The 18,325-nt window shown below is 21.8% G+C and overlaps 2 protein-coding genes across 6 annotated transcripts in view; one reads left to right on the forward strand and one right to left on the reverse strand.

Annotated features, from left to right (window-relative positions):
• The window catches only part of LOC100576563 (growth factor receptor-bound protein 14), a 55,167-nt gene that overhangs the window by 18,230 nt on the left and 18,612 nt on the right, over positions 1-18,325 (reverse strand). For all 5 annotated transcript variants that reach the window (XM_003249108.4, XM_006557690.3, XM_006557692.3 and 2 more), the window contains 5 exons: positions 17,674-17,849; positions 16,460-16,619; positions 15,156-15,286; positions 14,065-14,151; positions 13,832-13,963 (listed from right to left, as the gene is read on the reverse strand). In XM_003249108.4, coding sequence (XP_003249156.2) covers positions 13,832-13,963; positions 14,065-14,151; positions 15,156-15,286; positions 16,460-16,619; positions 17,674-17,849 — 686 coding nt within the window. The remainder of the gene's footprint in view (positions 1-13,831; positions 13,964-14,064; positions 14,152-15,155; positions 15,287-16,459; positions 16,620-17,673; positions 17,850-18,325) is intronic.
• Positions 1-18,325, forward strand: part of LOC100577347 (SET and MYND domain-containing protein 4) — a 76,440-nt gene that overhangs the window by 13,963 nt on the left and 44,152 nt on the right. The window lies entirely within an intron of this gene.

The following is an 18,325-nucleotide window of genomic DNA, read 5'->3' on the forward strand; positions in this document are numbered from 1 at the left end:
TTTGTTATACTTCAAATAAATTTAAAATGTTGCGAATAAATGTAAAATGGTTTCAAATTTTTTCAAATTTTGAAATGAAAAAAAAAATTAATATCTAATATTATCATTTATCTATATAAATGATGAAATTATGAATATAATTATATTTTTGGTAAGTATTATTGAAAAATATTAAATAAAGGATAATAACTTACTTGTAACTTACACAATAATTTTACAACATTTATTCAAATGATTAAAAAATTAAATACAATATTCAAAGAATCGATGTTATTAATTGTATTTTCTTAAGAAATAAAGGAAAAAATAAATTTATTTGAAATAAAGATATTTGCGAATACAATCTTATTTTAGAAATAAATTATTCTTATATTATCTATTTATCAAATATTTGACTACTTCAAATAATAATAAAAAATAAGAGATAAAAAATAAATTTTGAATTAAAGCTTTAAACATGGTTTATCTTATGTTAAAAAGTGTATAAGTAAAAAATTATGAAAAGAAATATAAATAAAAAATGGCTTTTGAAAATATAAATTGCATTTATAGAAAAATTATCCCATAAAAAAATATTTTGATACTTTTCTAATACAAATTAAATAAAATAACATATTTTTAAAACACAGTATTATTCATATAAATAATATTATTTAAAATAAAATAACATAAATAAGAAATTTTATTTGAATTATTACTTTGAAAATATCCAATTTTGATGTACGTATGCAATGATTACAGTCATAACTATAGTCAATTATAAATAAAGTATAAAGTGTGAAAAAATTAAGTGGATAGGTAATATATTCAAAGAGGTATCTCTTTCAATAGAAATCAAGATGTAGGAAGGTTGAAGAGGACACTTCAAATTTTTTACCACAAATTTCAATTCTAAAATAACTGCTTTTACAAGTTATAAGGAATTATTACGTCGAATATTAAAATCCTATAATATGCGATTTATTCCTCGTAACATTAAGATATCAACAATTGAAGGAATGAAACAAAGATAGTGACGGATATAACAGATTTCGAATTAAAGATTATAGGGTGCTCAAAAAAATCTCCAATTAAATTATACAATTTTCTAATCTCTCTTTTAATCTTTTGCTTAATCGAGAAAAGAGAATTAATAAATTTTTTTATTAAAATTATACGTAATATGTATATTGAATGAAAATTATTATTCAATTTTTGAAAATTTTACTCGGTTTTTTAATATATCGTTCCATTATAATTTACTACCTAATTTCTTTTATCTATATTTTATTTTATATGTACATTAATTATGTTACATAATTTATTTATTTCAAATTACATATTTTAGATTATTATTGTATTTTTAAGAAAAATGTTAAAAATGATAAAGATAAAACTAATTGAATTTCAATATTTTCTGCCTATTATCTTTTTTTTTCTTTTTTTTTTTTTTTAAACTTCAGAAATTTTATCAAATATTCTCACCTTGATATATCCGCCACTGAATGGCAAAAACTCTTAATAAGTAATTTTATCGGCAATCTTCTTGTTACAACTGATCAATTTTAACGCACGTTCACGAACTTTATACAATGATTCGACTGATTTGTGTGGAGTTTTTCAAGAATGATCTGACATTTTATTTTTAGCACTTACATAATTACTGTAATCCATTCTAAAAATAATTTCTTAAACTTTTACTAGACGTCACATAATGTGATCACTTGAAATAACTCATAAATTATTGTGAAATTTCGTACAAATGTTGCATGACAATTATAACGTGATGCCATTAATTTTCTTGCAAATTGTCATATGACTAGACATATGAAGGTCAAGCTTATTTTTTTAATTAAAACTATGTATCTTTTAATTATATTAATCGATTTCTTGCAAAAAATAATTAACTTAATATAATAAGAATTATTAGTTTAAAGGATAATTTGAGTTTTGTAAACTCAGTACTAAACATATTGTAAAACATATTACAATTATTATTAAAATATACAAGATAAGAAAGATATGAATAGAAAATTTCCTTGCTTTATATGCAAATTATAAATTCAAGTTAAAATATTTTCTAAACTAATAATTTTTTATTACGAATAATTTAGTTTTTTTTATAAAGAATAATAATCTACATTGATTAATGTATTAAAAAACATATATGATTTTAAATAAAAAAAATAATTTAATTTATGTCCTTTATAGATATGTTTTTATATATACATTATTACTTTTTGTAAAAAAATTAATATCAAATTATGTCCAATAGTTCTGTACAACTTTTATATGAAATATTTTTTTATGCAACGATTACGAAAATTATCGTGTTATATGATCATTTTAATTATACTTCAATTATACTATTATTATATAATAATATTTATAAAGTGTTAATATATTTGTAAAAATTTGTTTTTAAATATCTGAAATATTGATTTTAAATATTGATGCTAAAACAAACAAAATATATAATTAATGTGTAATTTAAAAATGTCAATTGAGATATATTTGTTTGAATTTTGCATCAAATGATTTAACAAAGATAGCTCTATCTCAATCATCACTATTCGTTTCATTCTGTTTTTGTTTTTACGTAACACATATATTTAAATTTTTACAACCTAATAAATAAATCTTATAAATCCATAATCTAATAAATTTTTTTATATATTTTTATATTTTTATATATTATGTTTATTTAAGTTTGTTTTGATCTGTAGAATCAATCCCTCAAGGATGCCTTATGAATTTATTATTCACCTTGTATATTTATTCTGACGTTGCAAACATTTTTTTTCCCTTTTTTTTTATTTTTCTTTTCATTTTTGTTTGCATCTTTAATATTATTTCTTGAACTTTATATTAATGTAATACAATTTTTTGCAATGCAAATTTTTTATATTTTATATATCTATATTTTATTTATAATTGGTTAATCATTAAAACAAAATATAGCAAAATTCATTTTTGATTTTATGATTTTTAATAGCAGAGAATAATTTTAAATAAGAAAAAAAAAATTTAATCATCAAATTTTTTGAAATGTTGCAAATCATTTAAAAATTATTTTTATTGATTTTATAAAATTCTCTTCGTTAATTTATAATAATAGATATTTTTTTATTTTTAGCAAATCTTTTTTTATCATGTAAAAATTTTAAATGAAGTAATATAATAATTTTAAATGAAAAGATAAATAAAAAAAATTTTCATTTTACAAATATGTATTTTTAATTTGTTCATTTGTTATATTGTGAACATTATTTGAATAATTAATGAATATCTTTTAAATAATTAAATTACAATATTAATAAAAATAATTAATCAAAAAAGCAAAAAATATATTTTAAAAACCAAAAAAATAAAATTTCTCAAAACTTTTGGCAGAAATTAAAACTTTTGTAAAAACTATCTTTTATACAATAAATCTATAGGATTAGAAACAAATACTTTAAAAAATGACCACAAAATTGATTTTTTCATTAAATCCTTACTATTCATCCATGATTATAATTACAGCTGCAATTATAATATAATATACAAACTTATCAATTTTATTAAACTTGAATATATATTCATAATCACTCTTGAAGCAGCTCTGAAAAACTGATTATATTATAAATTTCTTTGTAGGATATTTCTTCTCTTTGTCTTACAAATTTATACTTATTTTTGAAGGAAAGAAAAAAAAAAAGAAAGCACTGTCCATCTTCGAAGTACATCCGGGGACCGAATATTAGTCGGATGTCGCGAAACTTGTCGTTCCGGAACCATGAACAATTTCACGTACAAATCTGATTCTTGGCTATACTCGAAAAACTTCGAGAGAAAGAGACGGAAAGTGGGAGGAAGGCCTGAAGTGGGAGAGAGAAGAAAGCTCCGCGAGGAACATTACGCAGGTAGTGCCTCGATAGCAGATGCATTTTTTGCCTCTATTCCAGTGTTGCCTGGAAAAGTCTTTGAAAGAGTGGGAGAAAGTAACAGTGGTGGTGGAACTTAGAAATAAGGGTGGGGAAAATAACAGGTGTTCTATTTGCATTGTATTACATTGTCAGGCTGAGGCAGAAGTCTTGGCTAAAGAATATAGCACAATGGAACACCCGTTATTTCCCCCACCTCGATTTCTATGTGTCACCATATGTGTCCCACTCTTCCAATGGTCAGACTTCTTTTGGCAACCTTGCACGATAGACGCGCAGTCATTCCCAGCGTTTCCTGGAATTGCTTCGGCTAAGCGAACGCTGCATTTTTTGCACCGCATCAGGAAACAGTTGAACGTTCTTTTTATATCGCTCATCAGACTTGTTGTCTGGTAAAGAGTGACCAAACCAAAAATTAAATAACTCTAGTAATTTCTAGAATATTGTATATAATTATGTACTGTACAATATATACGTATCGTACATTATACTATGAAAGTATTTCCTTCATTATCAATATGACACAATTTCAACATGCATTCTAATATTATTTATTGTATGTGGTTAAAGATTGTGATTCCATTTTTTATTTTTTTAATTACTGAATTATAATCTAGTTTTTAGAGAGAAAGTTTATGAAATAAGATCAAAATAGTGTTTGTACCATTAACTATGTTTGAAAGGTGAATTTCTGAGAATTGGCTGACCTTATCTGACTCATTCACTGTGTTAATTTAAATGCAAAATAGTTAGAAAGAGACAAGATAAATAGAGTATAATAAACTGTGTATAGTTAAATTATTTTTTAATAATTAAAAATAAATACAAAAGTTAATATGAATATAGATATGATTTTCATTCTACAAATCTCAATAATTTTAAATAGAATTATGTCGTAATTAAAAAATTATTTTTTTCTAATTTTGGTAATTTTATATATTAAATCATTGTTGCTGATCATAGATAAGTTCGATTATCTCAAATTGGTAGCTTCAGAAAATGATCATATAAGCGGACGAATTCTAATATCGGAATTGCTATTACAACTAAATATCGATAAACTATAATCTTCTGAGAGAAATGTAGAAATGGAAACTTATGTAATTAGTTATTACTTACTTTAAATAGAATTAAACATTGATCGAATGAATTAAAAATTTTTATTGGAAATTCTATATTCATTTAAAATTAATTTTTTCAATTATCTTTAAAAGTTCTTGCATAATTCTCATACATATTTTAATTGTACATTAACAACAACTATATATATTACATTTATCTTATATAAAACGATTGTCATATATATTTTTGATAAAACTATATTATAAATTATTTTTAAACAATTGTAAATAAAAAAAATTGAAATAATATTTTATTGTACATAATTTTATATAATTTTTTTAAATTTATTATAAAAATTTAATGAAATGTAAATGTAAATTTCTTACTCTTATTAGATATTATTTAGAAGAAATTTGATTCATTTTAATATTTAATCAAAGTATTTATAATTTTCGAAATTTACAAGTATTTAACGTATATTTATTTAAAATTCAAAATTACATTATGAGAATCAAATACTTTGCAAATATTATAATATAAATCTGATATCTTATTAATTCGCATTCAAATTCCATGAGATAAAATCTTTTATATTGAATTTCATTTTAGATTTGAATTATATTGAATAATAATTTCATTATTATTTATAAATAATTTTCTTTCTGAATCAATCAAATATACAATAAAATATTGATTATCCAAATTTCGGTTATCTAAATGACTAATCATTTGCAGAATAAATCATGCATGTAATATTATATTTAATTAATCATATTACATACATGTTAGTACGCTTAAACTAGTGATATTTACATTCTGAAACACGTACCCTGGAATATTTGAAACTGATTAATTTATTCTTTATAATTCTTCTTGTTAATTTTTATATATTTACTTTTATTCTTTTATTCTTTTATTCTTTTATTCTTTTATTCTAATATATTCTTTTCTTTTATTAATAAATAAATTTATAATTTAAATTGTTTTATGACCATTCATTTCAAAAAATTGTTTACAAACTTATTTTCTATTTACTTATTAGTTTATATAAATGACATTCTACTCTTTGTATTTTGATCTAAAGTATTTTAGAATAACTAAATAAAAAAAATAAATTAAAAAAATAACTTTAAAAAATTTAATGAAATATATTAATGAATATATTACATAAATATAGTACAGAAACTTGTAAATTTATTAATTTTTCTAAATTAAGGCAAAATTAGATAAGAAAGATTAGGCTAGTAATATGAGACTATTTTTGAAAGAGATAAATTATGAAAATATATTCAAATATTGTTTAACAATATATATTTATTTAGATATGAAATTATTATAAAAAATGCATAAAAAGAAAGATGATCTCAATATGAGATAATTTTAAATTTTAGCTGATTAATAAATAACAAACTACTAATATGGAATATTTATTTCAATCATTTTTAGAATATATTTATTAAAATTATTTTTATTTATGTCGTTTCTATTTTTTAATTTAATTAAAAAATTAAACTATGATTAAAATATACAATATTTACAACATTACATCTTTTTGTAAACGAAATGTTAAAGTAATATTAAAAATAACAATAAAATTAAAACAGAAAATTGTTATGGCCAAAACGTTCCTACATTTTAATTATATTTTTTTTATCGAATATGTGTTCGTATACTGTTTGCCTATCACAAAATAAGATTATATTTTACAACAAGATTTTTAATGTTATATAAAGAATAGAATATTTTAAAATTCAAAAGATCTAATAGAAACAAATTTAAAATTGATTTTAGATTGAAATTTGTTTTGAAATTGGAATGTTTTTAAGAAGAAAAAAAAGTATTAAATTTATCTTTAAACGAATTTTCCAATAATCTAAATATATATATATATATATATATATATATATATATATATATATATATATATATATATATATTATGGATAGAAAATCAAATTTTAATAGAAAGCAAAAGTAGTCTATTTAAAGCTTCATTTGTCGAATACTTTCTTTTTTAACAAGCTTGATAGAAATCAAAAAATCACGTATAAAAAATTTTGAAATATTATTTTCAGAAGTAAAAAGAAATAAATATTGTTGATATTTAATTAAAATAAATTAATAATTAAAATTTATTATAGAAAAAAATAAGCTAAAGAGACAATAATAATATATATAAAATTATATAATTCTAAAAACAATATGCATATACATTTATTAATTATAGAACAATATATAATTAATATGTTATCAATATAAAAGTAAAAATAATAAAATAAAAATTGATACATTGATAAATACTTTGAATAAACAAATAATTTGTATTAATTTAAAAAATCGACATTTTTAAGTATCATCAATTTAAGATAAATGAAAGATGAAACATAAATACACTAAAATCATTAATAATACAGAAAGCATTAAGATTAGTCCATTTGAAATTTAAAAAATTCTTGCAGCCATTTTTAAGGTAAAATATATTTAAAAATATGAAAATTTTATTTATAAATTATTATATAAAAATATATCGTACATATAAGTTATATAAGTTGATTCATCAGTTATTAAAAAAAATTTTCACATAAAATTGAATGATTTCAGGAAGAGCATATTCTAATATTAGTTTTCAAATAGAGGACATATGAAGATTATTAAATGGAATTATATATTTGTTATATGTATATTGCACTATTTGAAATAACTTGATACTCTAAATAAAAAAAAGAATTAATGTATATTCAAAAATCATTTTAAGAGATATGATTTATTTCTGTTGAAGAGATTATAATTTTTTAATCTTGAAGTTTATAAAATTTATCATATGAAATTTATCGCGAAACGATATTCTACTATTCTTCATCATATTCATATCATATCATATGATAAATTTTACTATGTGAAAATTTCAAGTTATCAAAATATTTTCTTAACTAGTAATTTTTTTACATTAATTTTTACAAGTGAATTAATACTTTTATAGATACAATATTTTTATAAACTTTTATAGACAATAAATGATAAATTGTAAATCAGTTGATACAATAAAAAATACATCATTTCATTTAAAAAAGTGAATTTATTAATGAATTTCACATATCGTTCATCCATAAGAAAGTTATTAATATCAAAATATATCTTCTCTGAAAACCAATTCAATTCTATGTGAAATATTTCTCGTTACAATAACGATGATGCAAATCGAAATAGTAACGTCTCTAATAAATCTATATATGATACTATAAAACTGATCGTTCATTCTGTATTATAAACCGTTACAATATAAACCGTTAAAATAAAATCTTGCATACTATTTTGAGCATATAGTAATGTAATAATAAAATCTTAAAAACCATATATTATTCCAAAAAAAAAGAAATCCTGAAAATCTAACACAGATCAGTGAAAGCTCGGATTGATGGTACAGCCATCTATGCCCTAAGCGTAGATAGTGGACTGGAGCGAAATAGTATAGTGGAAAAGCTGACGAAGGACTCGAGCGGAGGAGAACTGGGAGTAGCAAAAGAGAAAGGAAGGAAACGCGAGTAAAATAAGAAAAGAGGAGAAGAGTGATGAGGAAAGACGCTGGGTGGAGTGCACGGAGGTGGGAGGGGAGGGGGGGGGAGGGAGGGAAGAGAAAGGAGAATAGAGGAAAGGTAGTGGTAGAGGAAGCGACAGAAGGCAGGTCGACGACCCGGGGAATAGCGTTTCTAGCAGAATAGCCTTTTGCCAGGGCGAATGTGTGTCAGCCCCGGTTGACTACTCGCTTTGCAACGGCAAAACTCGTTTCGAGTCAAACGCGACGCATCGTGACGATACACGCGGTTCAATTCGTGTTGTACTATCTCTATTCACGCGTTCATCCTTTATATTCGTTTATATTATAGCGTATCTTTTACATTATATTTTTTTCCTCAATACAATTTTTCTCCTCAATTAATATATATCATATCTCGATATAATTATTAAGAAATTGAATAGTACAGTATAATTCTTATTTTCTGAGACAGATGTCAGTCCATATGAAAGATAAGTATTTTTTTTTCATAGTGGATATCATGGTTAAATACGTGTTCAGATTTCGTTCTGAATCATTGATACAGATCTTATGATTTTCATTGAGAATGATTCATCGATATTAGTTTTAATCGACAATAAATTTAGTTCTAATCTAATATTATCAACTGGCAATGATATTAATCGAACTGCAAACTTTTTACAAAATGTTGACTCATCTTTATAATACAATAATGGCCAATATCTTCTTGTATGGCTAACGTATCTGAAAAGGTAGATTTCCGAGAATTGGCAGACATTATCTGGCTCTGGCATGTCTGTATAAAGGATAAAAGAAAAGTAAATAGTGCAAGTGAGACTAAATGGATACAGTCAAGTTATTTTTCAGTAACTGAAATTAAAATTAATTTAATTATTGAGATTCAAATAAGATTGAAATATATATTATTTTTAAAACTTTTATTTGTTTTAATTCAATTTTATTATCTTGTAACATTATAACAAAAAATATATTTCACTTCAATATTACAATTAATAATTATTTTTTGGTAATTAAATAAATTAATAATTATTAATATATTTGACATCGTTTTAATCCTATAAATATTATTGTGATAATATAATAAAAAGTATAAAAAATTATATTTTTCAATTCAATATTAGTTAAATTACCTCAATTGAAAGATAATATTGAAGTTTAAATTAAGCTAACAATTCTAGGAATTGATGGAGATAACTTATATATCCGGATACTATGTGATATCACAAGAGTATTTTGGCCTCTTGAGGTCATGTTGTTATCGGTCAATGTTATTGTCGGTTAATATTGTCATCGATTAACATTATCGAATTAATAAAAATTATTTTCATCGATATTTCAATGAGATTTACAGTCATAATATATAACTGTATTATTTAAATAAAGGATTTAAAATAATAAAGTGATATTTCAATATCTCGACTATTCTGAAGAAAGGATAAATATCGCGATAAAAGATAAATCGAAAGGAAAAGGACAAAGTTCGATAAGAAAGAAGTACGACCGTGAAAGTAGTGAAACAACGGTTCTACCGATTGTACTCGGTGAAAGCAGCTAGAAAAGCAGAAAGCAGCTATAAATGTATATGTATATATATATATATATATATATATATATATATATATATATATATATATATATGTATGATTATTTCTCACTGCCTAGGTATTTTCTTTCAATCTGATTTTTTCCTAATTATTCATTAATTATAAATTTTTATATATCTGAATTATTTATAAATGAAATTCATAGAAATTAAATTCATCGCTACTCCACCATCAACTGCATTGGAATTGATCAATATGAGACTTGAGTTCTGAATGCTTAAATAATGATAAGATATATTGAATTTATATTTCATTCAATTTTCTTTTAACTATCAAAAGTTAGCTATTATATTAGCTTTACTTAGATTTAATGTGCATAATGAAATTAATTTTTGAGATGATTCCAAAAGCTTGAAAGTTTTAATATTTTTAAATATACTTTCTGACTTTAATTTTTTTTTTTCAATTATAATATTTTCTTCTTTAATCTTGTACTTTAGATCTTATTGATATTTAAACTAAATATGTAAAATAATATTTACAGTATAGATGAATAAATTAAAAATATTCATGAGTTTTTTTTAATCTATTTTAAATTTAATCTAATGTTTTTCCAAAATTATTTTTACATAATAAGAAAAATTATTATATTAAAAATAAGACTTATATTATTGTAAATTATTACGCAAAATAAAAATTTATTTATTAATTTAAATATTACTATGCAAAAAAATTATTTGCTAATACAAGTCATGAATAGCAAAAAAATTTTTTCCCCTGTTTCATTCTCTATATAATAATATGCTCTAATATAATATATAATGTCAGAAAATGATCAAAACGATCATTTTATAGCATGACATTGCTCAAGTATTAAAAATAGTATTGCATCATAATAATATAAAATAAATTAGAAATAAAATATGAAATTCATTTTCAATTTATTTTTCGAATATTATATTTTTATCTCTCGTTAAATTAATAATAAATTAATCGATATTAATATTACTTGAATTAATTAAAATTAATTTTCTAATAAATAAAATGAAGTAAAAAATTCGCAGAACAATCTCTTCTTTTAAAAATTAGATTGTAATTTAAATTTAAATTTTATTTCTTTTTCAAACAAAATATTGTACGATACAATGCCTCTCCTTCTTTTGCATTATTCGGCAATCCTCTTTTTTATATGACCGTTAATATGATCGTTGCTCTATGACTCTACGAGTTAAAAACATGTGGATAAAGAAGGATCGAGACACAGAAATAGGAAGGCCGTGGATCGATAAATGATGAGAATGGACGATCGATTCCATGCACACGTAGAGTAATGTATATTTAATGTAAAGCTGATTTATATTGACCGAGATAATTTTGTCCATGAATTATATATGGTAGAGATATACGATTATCGATTATTATTGATATTAAAGCAATATTTATAGTATCGATATAATTAAGTAGAATGAAAGAGAAACAACAATGACACATAAACAATTGTAAAAAAATCATTCAAAATTTATATATTGAGATTATCGATAAATATTCTTTAAAAAATTGAGAGGCCATAACAAATAAATATATATAAAATAATAATATGTGTGTAAAATAATAATAATAATAATAAAATTAACAACAGAATTCAATCTTAAAGATATCTAAGAAGATTTGTGTTAATGAGGACGATAATTATATTATTTCCAACGCTCAATTGGCTATTTTAGTGCAAACTAATTTTTTTTTATGGTCTTTTCAAAGTCATTAAGACGCAAAAAACTTCTTCAATTATTTTTTTCCGTTATTTACATACATAATTAGATAATTACAAAGTCTTCTTAAAAATTCATAAAGTATAGATTATATATAAAAATGTGTATAATTAAAAAATATATTCAATTATATAAGAAATTACTAAGATTTTGATCTCTTTGGTTTTGATCTGAAAATTCTGGATTTTAATACACATTTCTTCGATTTCACCGGAAATATTTCCAAGTTAATAAAAAAAATGATTGGGTGGTTTTTTAATTATAAATTATTAAATTTATTGATTCATAATAAAAAAAGACATTTTTAATTGTTTAAATTCTGTTTCTATTTTTTTTATTTACAAAATTACTTTATTGTTAATTACATTAACATTCTTTGCCTTTTATTTATCTTTTCTATTTTCAAATTTTTATCCATATTTTTGTATAATAATTCATAATATTTGTGAATTTTTCAATAAACTAATAATTTTAATATAGAAATTATTGACAGATAATAATATACTTTGTAAGTCATACACTTCTGTCAATATAGTTAGAAACATCAAGAAATATCAAATTATAAATACACGATGTTTCACCGATATAATCTGATAACATTGTCTGATTCTTTTTTAATTTTGATCCAGAGATTTCGGATTTTGATACGATTGATCGAATTGATAAAAAATATTATTAATTCTATTAATTATAAATTGTTATGTTTCTATTACAACATATATTTAAAAAAGTAATTTAAAATATATAATAAATATCTTAATTTATCATTTAAATTTAACATTTTTATTATTTCTTTCTAATAAAAGTTTTTATTCTTTTCAATAATGAATTTTTCAAAATATTATTAATTATACACATTCATATTTCATTAAATAAAAAATTTTACAGATTCTTTTGATTTCTGAATTTTAATTAAAATTAAATGATAATAACATTCTGAATTTTATGTTAGAATAAGATTCTGTTGCTAACATATAATATATAAGAATAATTTGTTTATAGATAATATCTAAATGTAAATCAGCCTTAATGTGTAAGGGGCGTATATTCTCAGATATCCATCACATCTGCATAAACGATAAGTGTTAACGTATATGTAGTATTTATTTGTATAATCTCACAGTTTGAAATTGGCTACGAGTCATATATATGTGCATTATTAAACACATAAAATTCTAACTTTATTTTATATTTTTCAATAATGATACTCGTAAAAAATAAAAGATGAAAGTTAATGAAAGATAAAAGATCAAGAACCCAAGCATTTAAAGAAATTTATGTCCTATTGTTTTGGTATAACATTATTTACTTCACTAGTTTCATGTTAAGTTAGGTTAAGATTAGGTTATTAATAAAATTGACTCTCGAGAATACAGCCAAAAAAATCTCGAGCATATAATAATTAAATTTTGTTGAGTATATAATAATTGTATTTGTATAAATTTGTAACAATATATATGCATAAATAGTATCTAGCTTTCTCCATTTTGTGAAATGTTTTTCGCGAAATGGACCAAAAGTGTTCGTCAATGGAAAGATCGATTTTACTCGGTATTGGATAAAAGCCATAAATGTGTGTGAGTCGCGTGTCTACTGCATGTTGATCGCGTGTTGATCGCGTGTCACTAAAATAATGTCATATTTCGATGCTCAATACGGATCATTTTTCCATTATTGTTACCCTAACGCAATCAAAAAGTTAAACTAACCTATTTCCATTGATCGAAATGTTTAATGATAATTTTTTCCGTAAGAATTCGTTTGAAAAATTCAATCTAAACAATTCAATCATTTCAACTTTTTATTTATACACGTATTTCACATGGAAATAGAAACGAAAATAAAAGATAAAATGATGTAAATGAATGTAAAATAATTGCAACTAACCAAAATTATTTTGATGAAAGATAATTAACAACTGTGATTGTTAAAATGTTGTCGATCATTGAATGAAAATCATTCATATTCATGTGTATTTAAAAGATAATCACCTTACCTTTTTCGTTTGATAAAGCTTTCGATCTTGAAGAAGCAAATGAATTCTTCTCCAAACGTCCAAACGGCCGTTCTGTATCCACGCTAAACCGAATACTTCTGGGCATTCTACACCTTCGTCTTCAAGATATTTCTGAAATGTCAAGAAGAAATCACTGATCAAACAAATTCACAATCGAAAGATCGTTCACGGAAAATTGTGTCGACTTGAAAATCGATCGATTTTTCACTCACTCGTAATGTAGCTTCCGCTTCGTTCAAGGCATCCCAGTCTTCCGCAAAGACGGCTGGAATCTTAATCATCTCAGTGGGGGAGAATAGCTGAAACGCGCGACTCTTCTTTATATTCTTTGAAAATGATTCAAGGTAAACGCGTCACGATAATGGATTCACGCGAATTGCAGAAACGTTGCACGAGAGCGAAACCATATGCACTCTCGATATACACTGCGTATTGGTGTTTTATATCAATCGGTAAGAACGATTCTCGAATCGCAGTCGATAAAGTAGGCTGGCTATTCTTCAAAATACAATTTGAAATTACCAACCGAATTCATGATAATGTGCACCAAAATTTCGTAATTATCCCGATAATTCGACGAATGCGAGTTTTTATCGCTTCCGTGTAGACTAATCAATTAATTATTAGTTATCTTAGCTATGCTACACTGACGTAAAAGGAACGCGAGGAAATGTAAACGAGTGATACGAAATTATTATGAATGCTGTTACGATCTCATATTCGAATTAAATTTTAGTTATTTACAATAATTAATTAATATTTGTATAGTATGATTATATGAGAGATTATTATACTATAGATTATAATAAATGTTTATAATAATATTATGAAATTGATTGTTTTTTAATAAATTAAAACACTTATTGTAATATAATATTTAATATTTTATTTACTTAATACATATATCTTAATGCAATAATCTTTTGTACAATAAGCAATACGTTAAATAATGATGAAAGTTATCAAAGATATTCAGATCAACTTACGTAAATCTTATATTTATGTTTATATATTACACTGTTTGCTATAAAAAGCGATAAAATGAACTGAAAACAATGACAAGAAATGAACTGTTATACTATTTCTATGATATTACATTTCTCCATTTTTTAATTTATTATTTATTATATATAAAATATATGTATGTCAAATAAGTAATGTTCAAATATATCAAAAAAACAATCAATTTAATAAAATATAAATAAATATGTAGAATAATAAACTTTATCACATAATATGAATATTAATGCAAGTTATTGTATAATACACAATAGAACAAATACGTTTTAATCTAAATACTCACCTTTGGATCATGGAAAAACTGGTACTTAAAATAATCCTGACGGAAAAAAAATTTTCGTGATCGCTTAACAGAAAACGTTTTCATCTCTCTATGCACAGCCAAAATATCTTCGTGATCTTCCAACGTACGCTCTGTAATTTTGATTTTTATTTCTATTTTATTTTATTTTTATATTTTTATATAGTTTCATAATTTTATTTCTTTTACTATATCTATACAATATTTTTTTATTTATTTTTTAAGAATCTTTTAAGAATCATATTCAAATTAATTCGTTTTATCTCAAATTATTTTGTCTTATCTTTTTTATTTATTTTAATAATAAAAAAAAATTTTTATTAATTTTTATAAAATAATTTGATTTTTAAAAGTTACATGATTTTTTATCTGATAATAAATAAATCAGAATTTGAGCAATTGTGAAATTTTAATTAAATTATATTTATAACATGAAACTATGGAACTTTTTTAGAAAAAGTTTTTATATTATAAGTTTCAATGAGAATAGATAAAAAAAAAAATTCTTGAAAATAAAAATTTCATTTTGGATGGAACTTATAAAATATAAAATTTTTCTATTAAAAGAATAGATTTTTTTCATTAATATTAAAAAAGTTTTTCATTTTAAGAAATATTCAATACTATTCATAATTACAACAATATTAAATATAATAATAATACAAAACAAAAATGCAAAATAATAATTACAACATATTATAACAATATTAAATTTAAGTATTTAAGTATAAAGTAATAAAGTATTTTTTTATTCTATATGAAATCATATTAATAATATGATATTATATTGTTAAATAATTAATATCTAATAGTTTAATAGTTTTATATTATATTATGGAACTTTTTCTAATAAACATTCTAAAATAACATGTTTTCATTATACTTTTATTATACTTTTATTATACAGATTATAGAATATTCATAAATTTCTTTCTATAAAAATTCCATAAAAAAAAATATTTTTTTAAAAAATATATAAAATATTCATGAAATATTCATGAATATTTGGAAAATTAATTCTAGAGATTAAAACAAACACAAAAATTTGCAAAGTAGAAACATACAATAAAATAAAAAAAAAAAAATATCAATTTTTTCATATCACCATCTGATATTTTTATATAGTAACTTTTGTCTTTGTTTTGGTTTTTTGAATTAATCTTGAGTCTCGAATAAATTAATATCTTATATAAATTCGAATAGAATTTTTTCGATAATTAAAATTAATAAAAATAAGAGTATTGTTTATCTCGATGAAATTTTAATCAATCGAAACAATTGGTTACCTATTTCTAGTTCTGGCCAGGTTTCTACGATCGTCCAATCGATTTCAATAGTGTTTTTTTTCCTTTTAAGAATTTCACACAAATCGATCACGCGAAGATTCATCTCGACGATCATATCGTAGGAAGTATCATCATCGCAGTAAAATCGCAGTTCCTCCGTCTATGAATCAACAATAGAAGATAATTTTTTTTATTAATTAAAATATTGATTTATATACAGATTTATATATATATTTATATTTAAATCAAAAATAAATTATTAAATAAAGTTTATTAAATTTATCAATGTTTCTCTTTTTTGAGTTAATGATATATTTTAAAAATTGATATTTTGATGTTTATTTTATTAAAAAAATTTTAATATATATTATATAGTAATAATTATATATATAATAATAATAATAATAATAATAATAATCATATATAATAATAATAATAATAATTATATATAATATAATAATTTTATATATATATAAAAATGGATCAGAAGAAATTGATTATTAACTTTATTTTCTGAAAAATTTTAAATTTTTTCTCCAAAATATGTAATTAATATTTTTGAATCAGACAATTTAATATATATTATGTATAATGTATAATTATATAAATATACAACAAATGTAATTAAATAAATAGGATAACTTAGAAATCAATTGACAAAATTTAATTTATATTTTTGGAATCATTGTAATTTTGAAAAAAAAAAATACTTTTACACATCTGAATCGAATTTTCCCAATATTTTTTTTTTTAAAGTTATAACAATTCAAAAATCGAAAAAATGAAATAATATATATTGTAATTTAATTTACAATATGTATATTCAATATTTATATTTCAAAGAAACATAGTTTATTATAAACCAACAAAATCATATGGAAAATAAAATACATCATATGGAAAAATAAAAATATTTTGTTTAAAAAATCCATAATATTTTTCTTGATTCCGTGACTCATCGGGAAATACTGATATGTACTTGAGTACCCATCACAATTGCAAGAAAAATGATGTTAAATGATTTGAATCATCAATAAAAACATCAAATTAAAAGTTCACGGTTTAAAACTCATTCTACAAATTCTAATAATAACAAGTACAAATAATATTGACGTTTTCTTTATTCAATCAGTCCAAATAAGAATCATTTAATTTTTTCAATAAATATGTAATACATTTAAATATGATGAAATATGCAAAATAAAATGATTTACCTGTTTTTCGTCATCTTCGCTTTCGTCTGACTGTTGAGTGAATTTTTTTGACGTGCAAACACGGGCAAAGGAACAAAACAGATTCTTCTTTGGATTGAGTCGTTGGTAACTACATGCAGATTGACCAAGGAACGAGCCATCAGTCTCCATGCACGAACACATCTTTGGTAGCCAATCTAAAAAAAAAAAATGAAAAAGTAATTTATGAAGTATTTATATATATTTTTATAAGTAGATAATTTTACATAATTTTATATGTTATATTATATATTTATATATTTTATATATATATTTGCAATTAAATAATTTTCTATTTCATAAATTATTCATAATTATTATTTGCATTTAAATAACTTATTTATCATTTTTCAAAAGAAATTTATTTACTTATTATTCATTGATTGATCTTTGCTGAATTTATTAATTTTTCAATATATAAATATTTTTACTGTATTTGTTATTTTTGGTTAAAACTATTATACATCTATTACTGTTATTATTAATACATTTTTGTTGCTCAAATAATCTTATTTTCTCAAATAATCGATTCTTCAATTTTTTTAGATATGAAGAATTGAAAATATCGAATTAAATTTTTTTTTAAAATAAATAGAATAAAATAATGATTGATTAATCGGTGTGCCATGAGATA

This window comes from Apis mellifera, linkage group LG16 (assembly GCF_003254395.2).
Source record: "Apis mellifera strain DH4 linkage group LG16, Amel_HAv3.1, whole genome shotgun sequence".
NCBI lineage: Eukaryota > Metazoa > Arthropoda > Insecta > Hymenoptera > Apidae > Apis > Apis mellifera.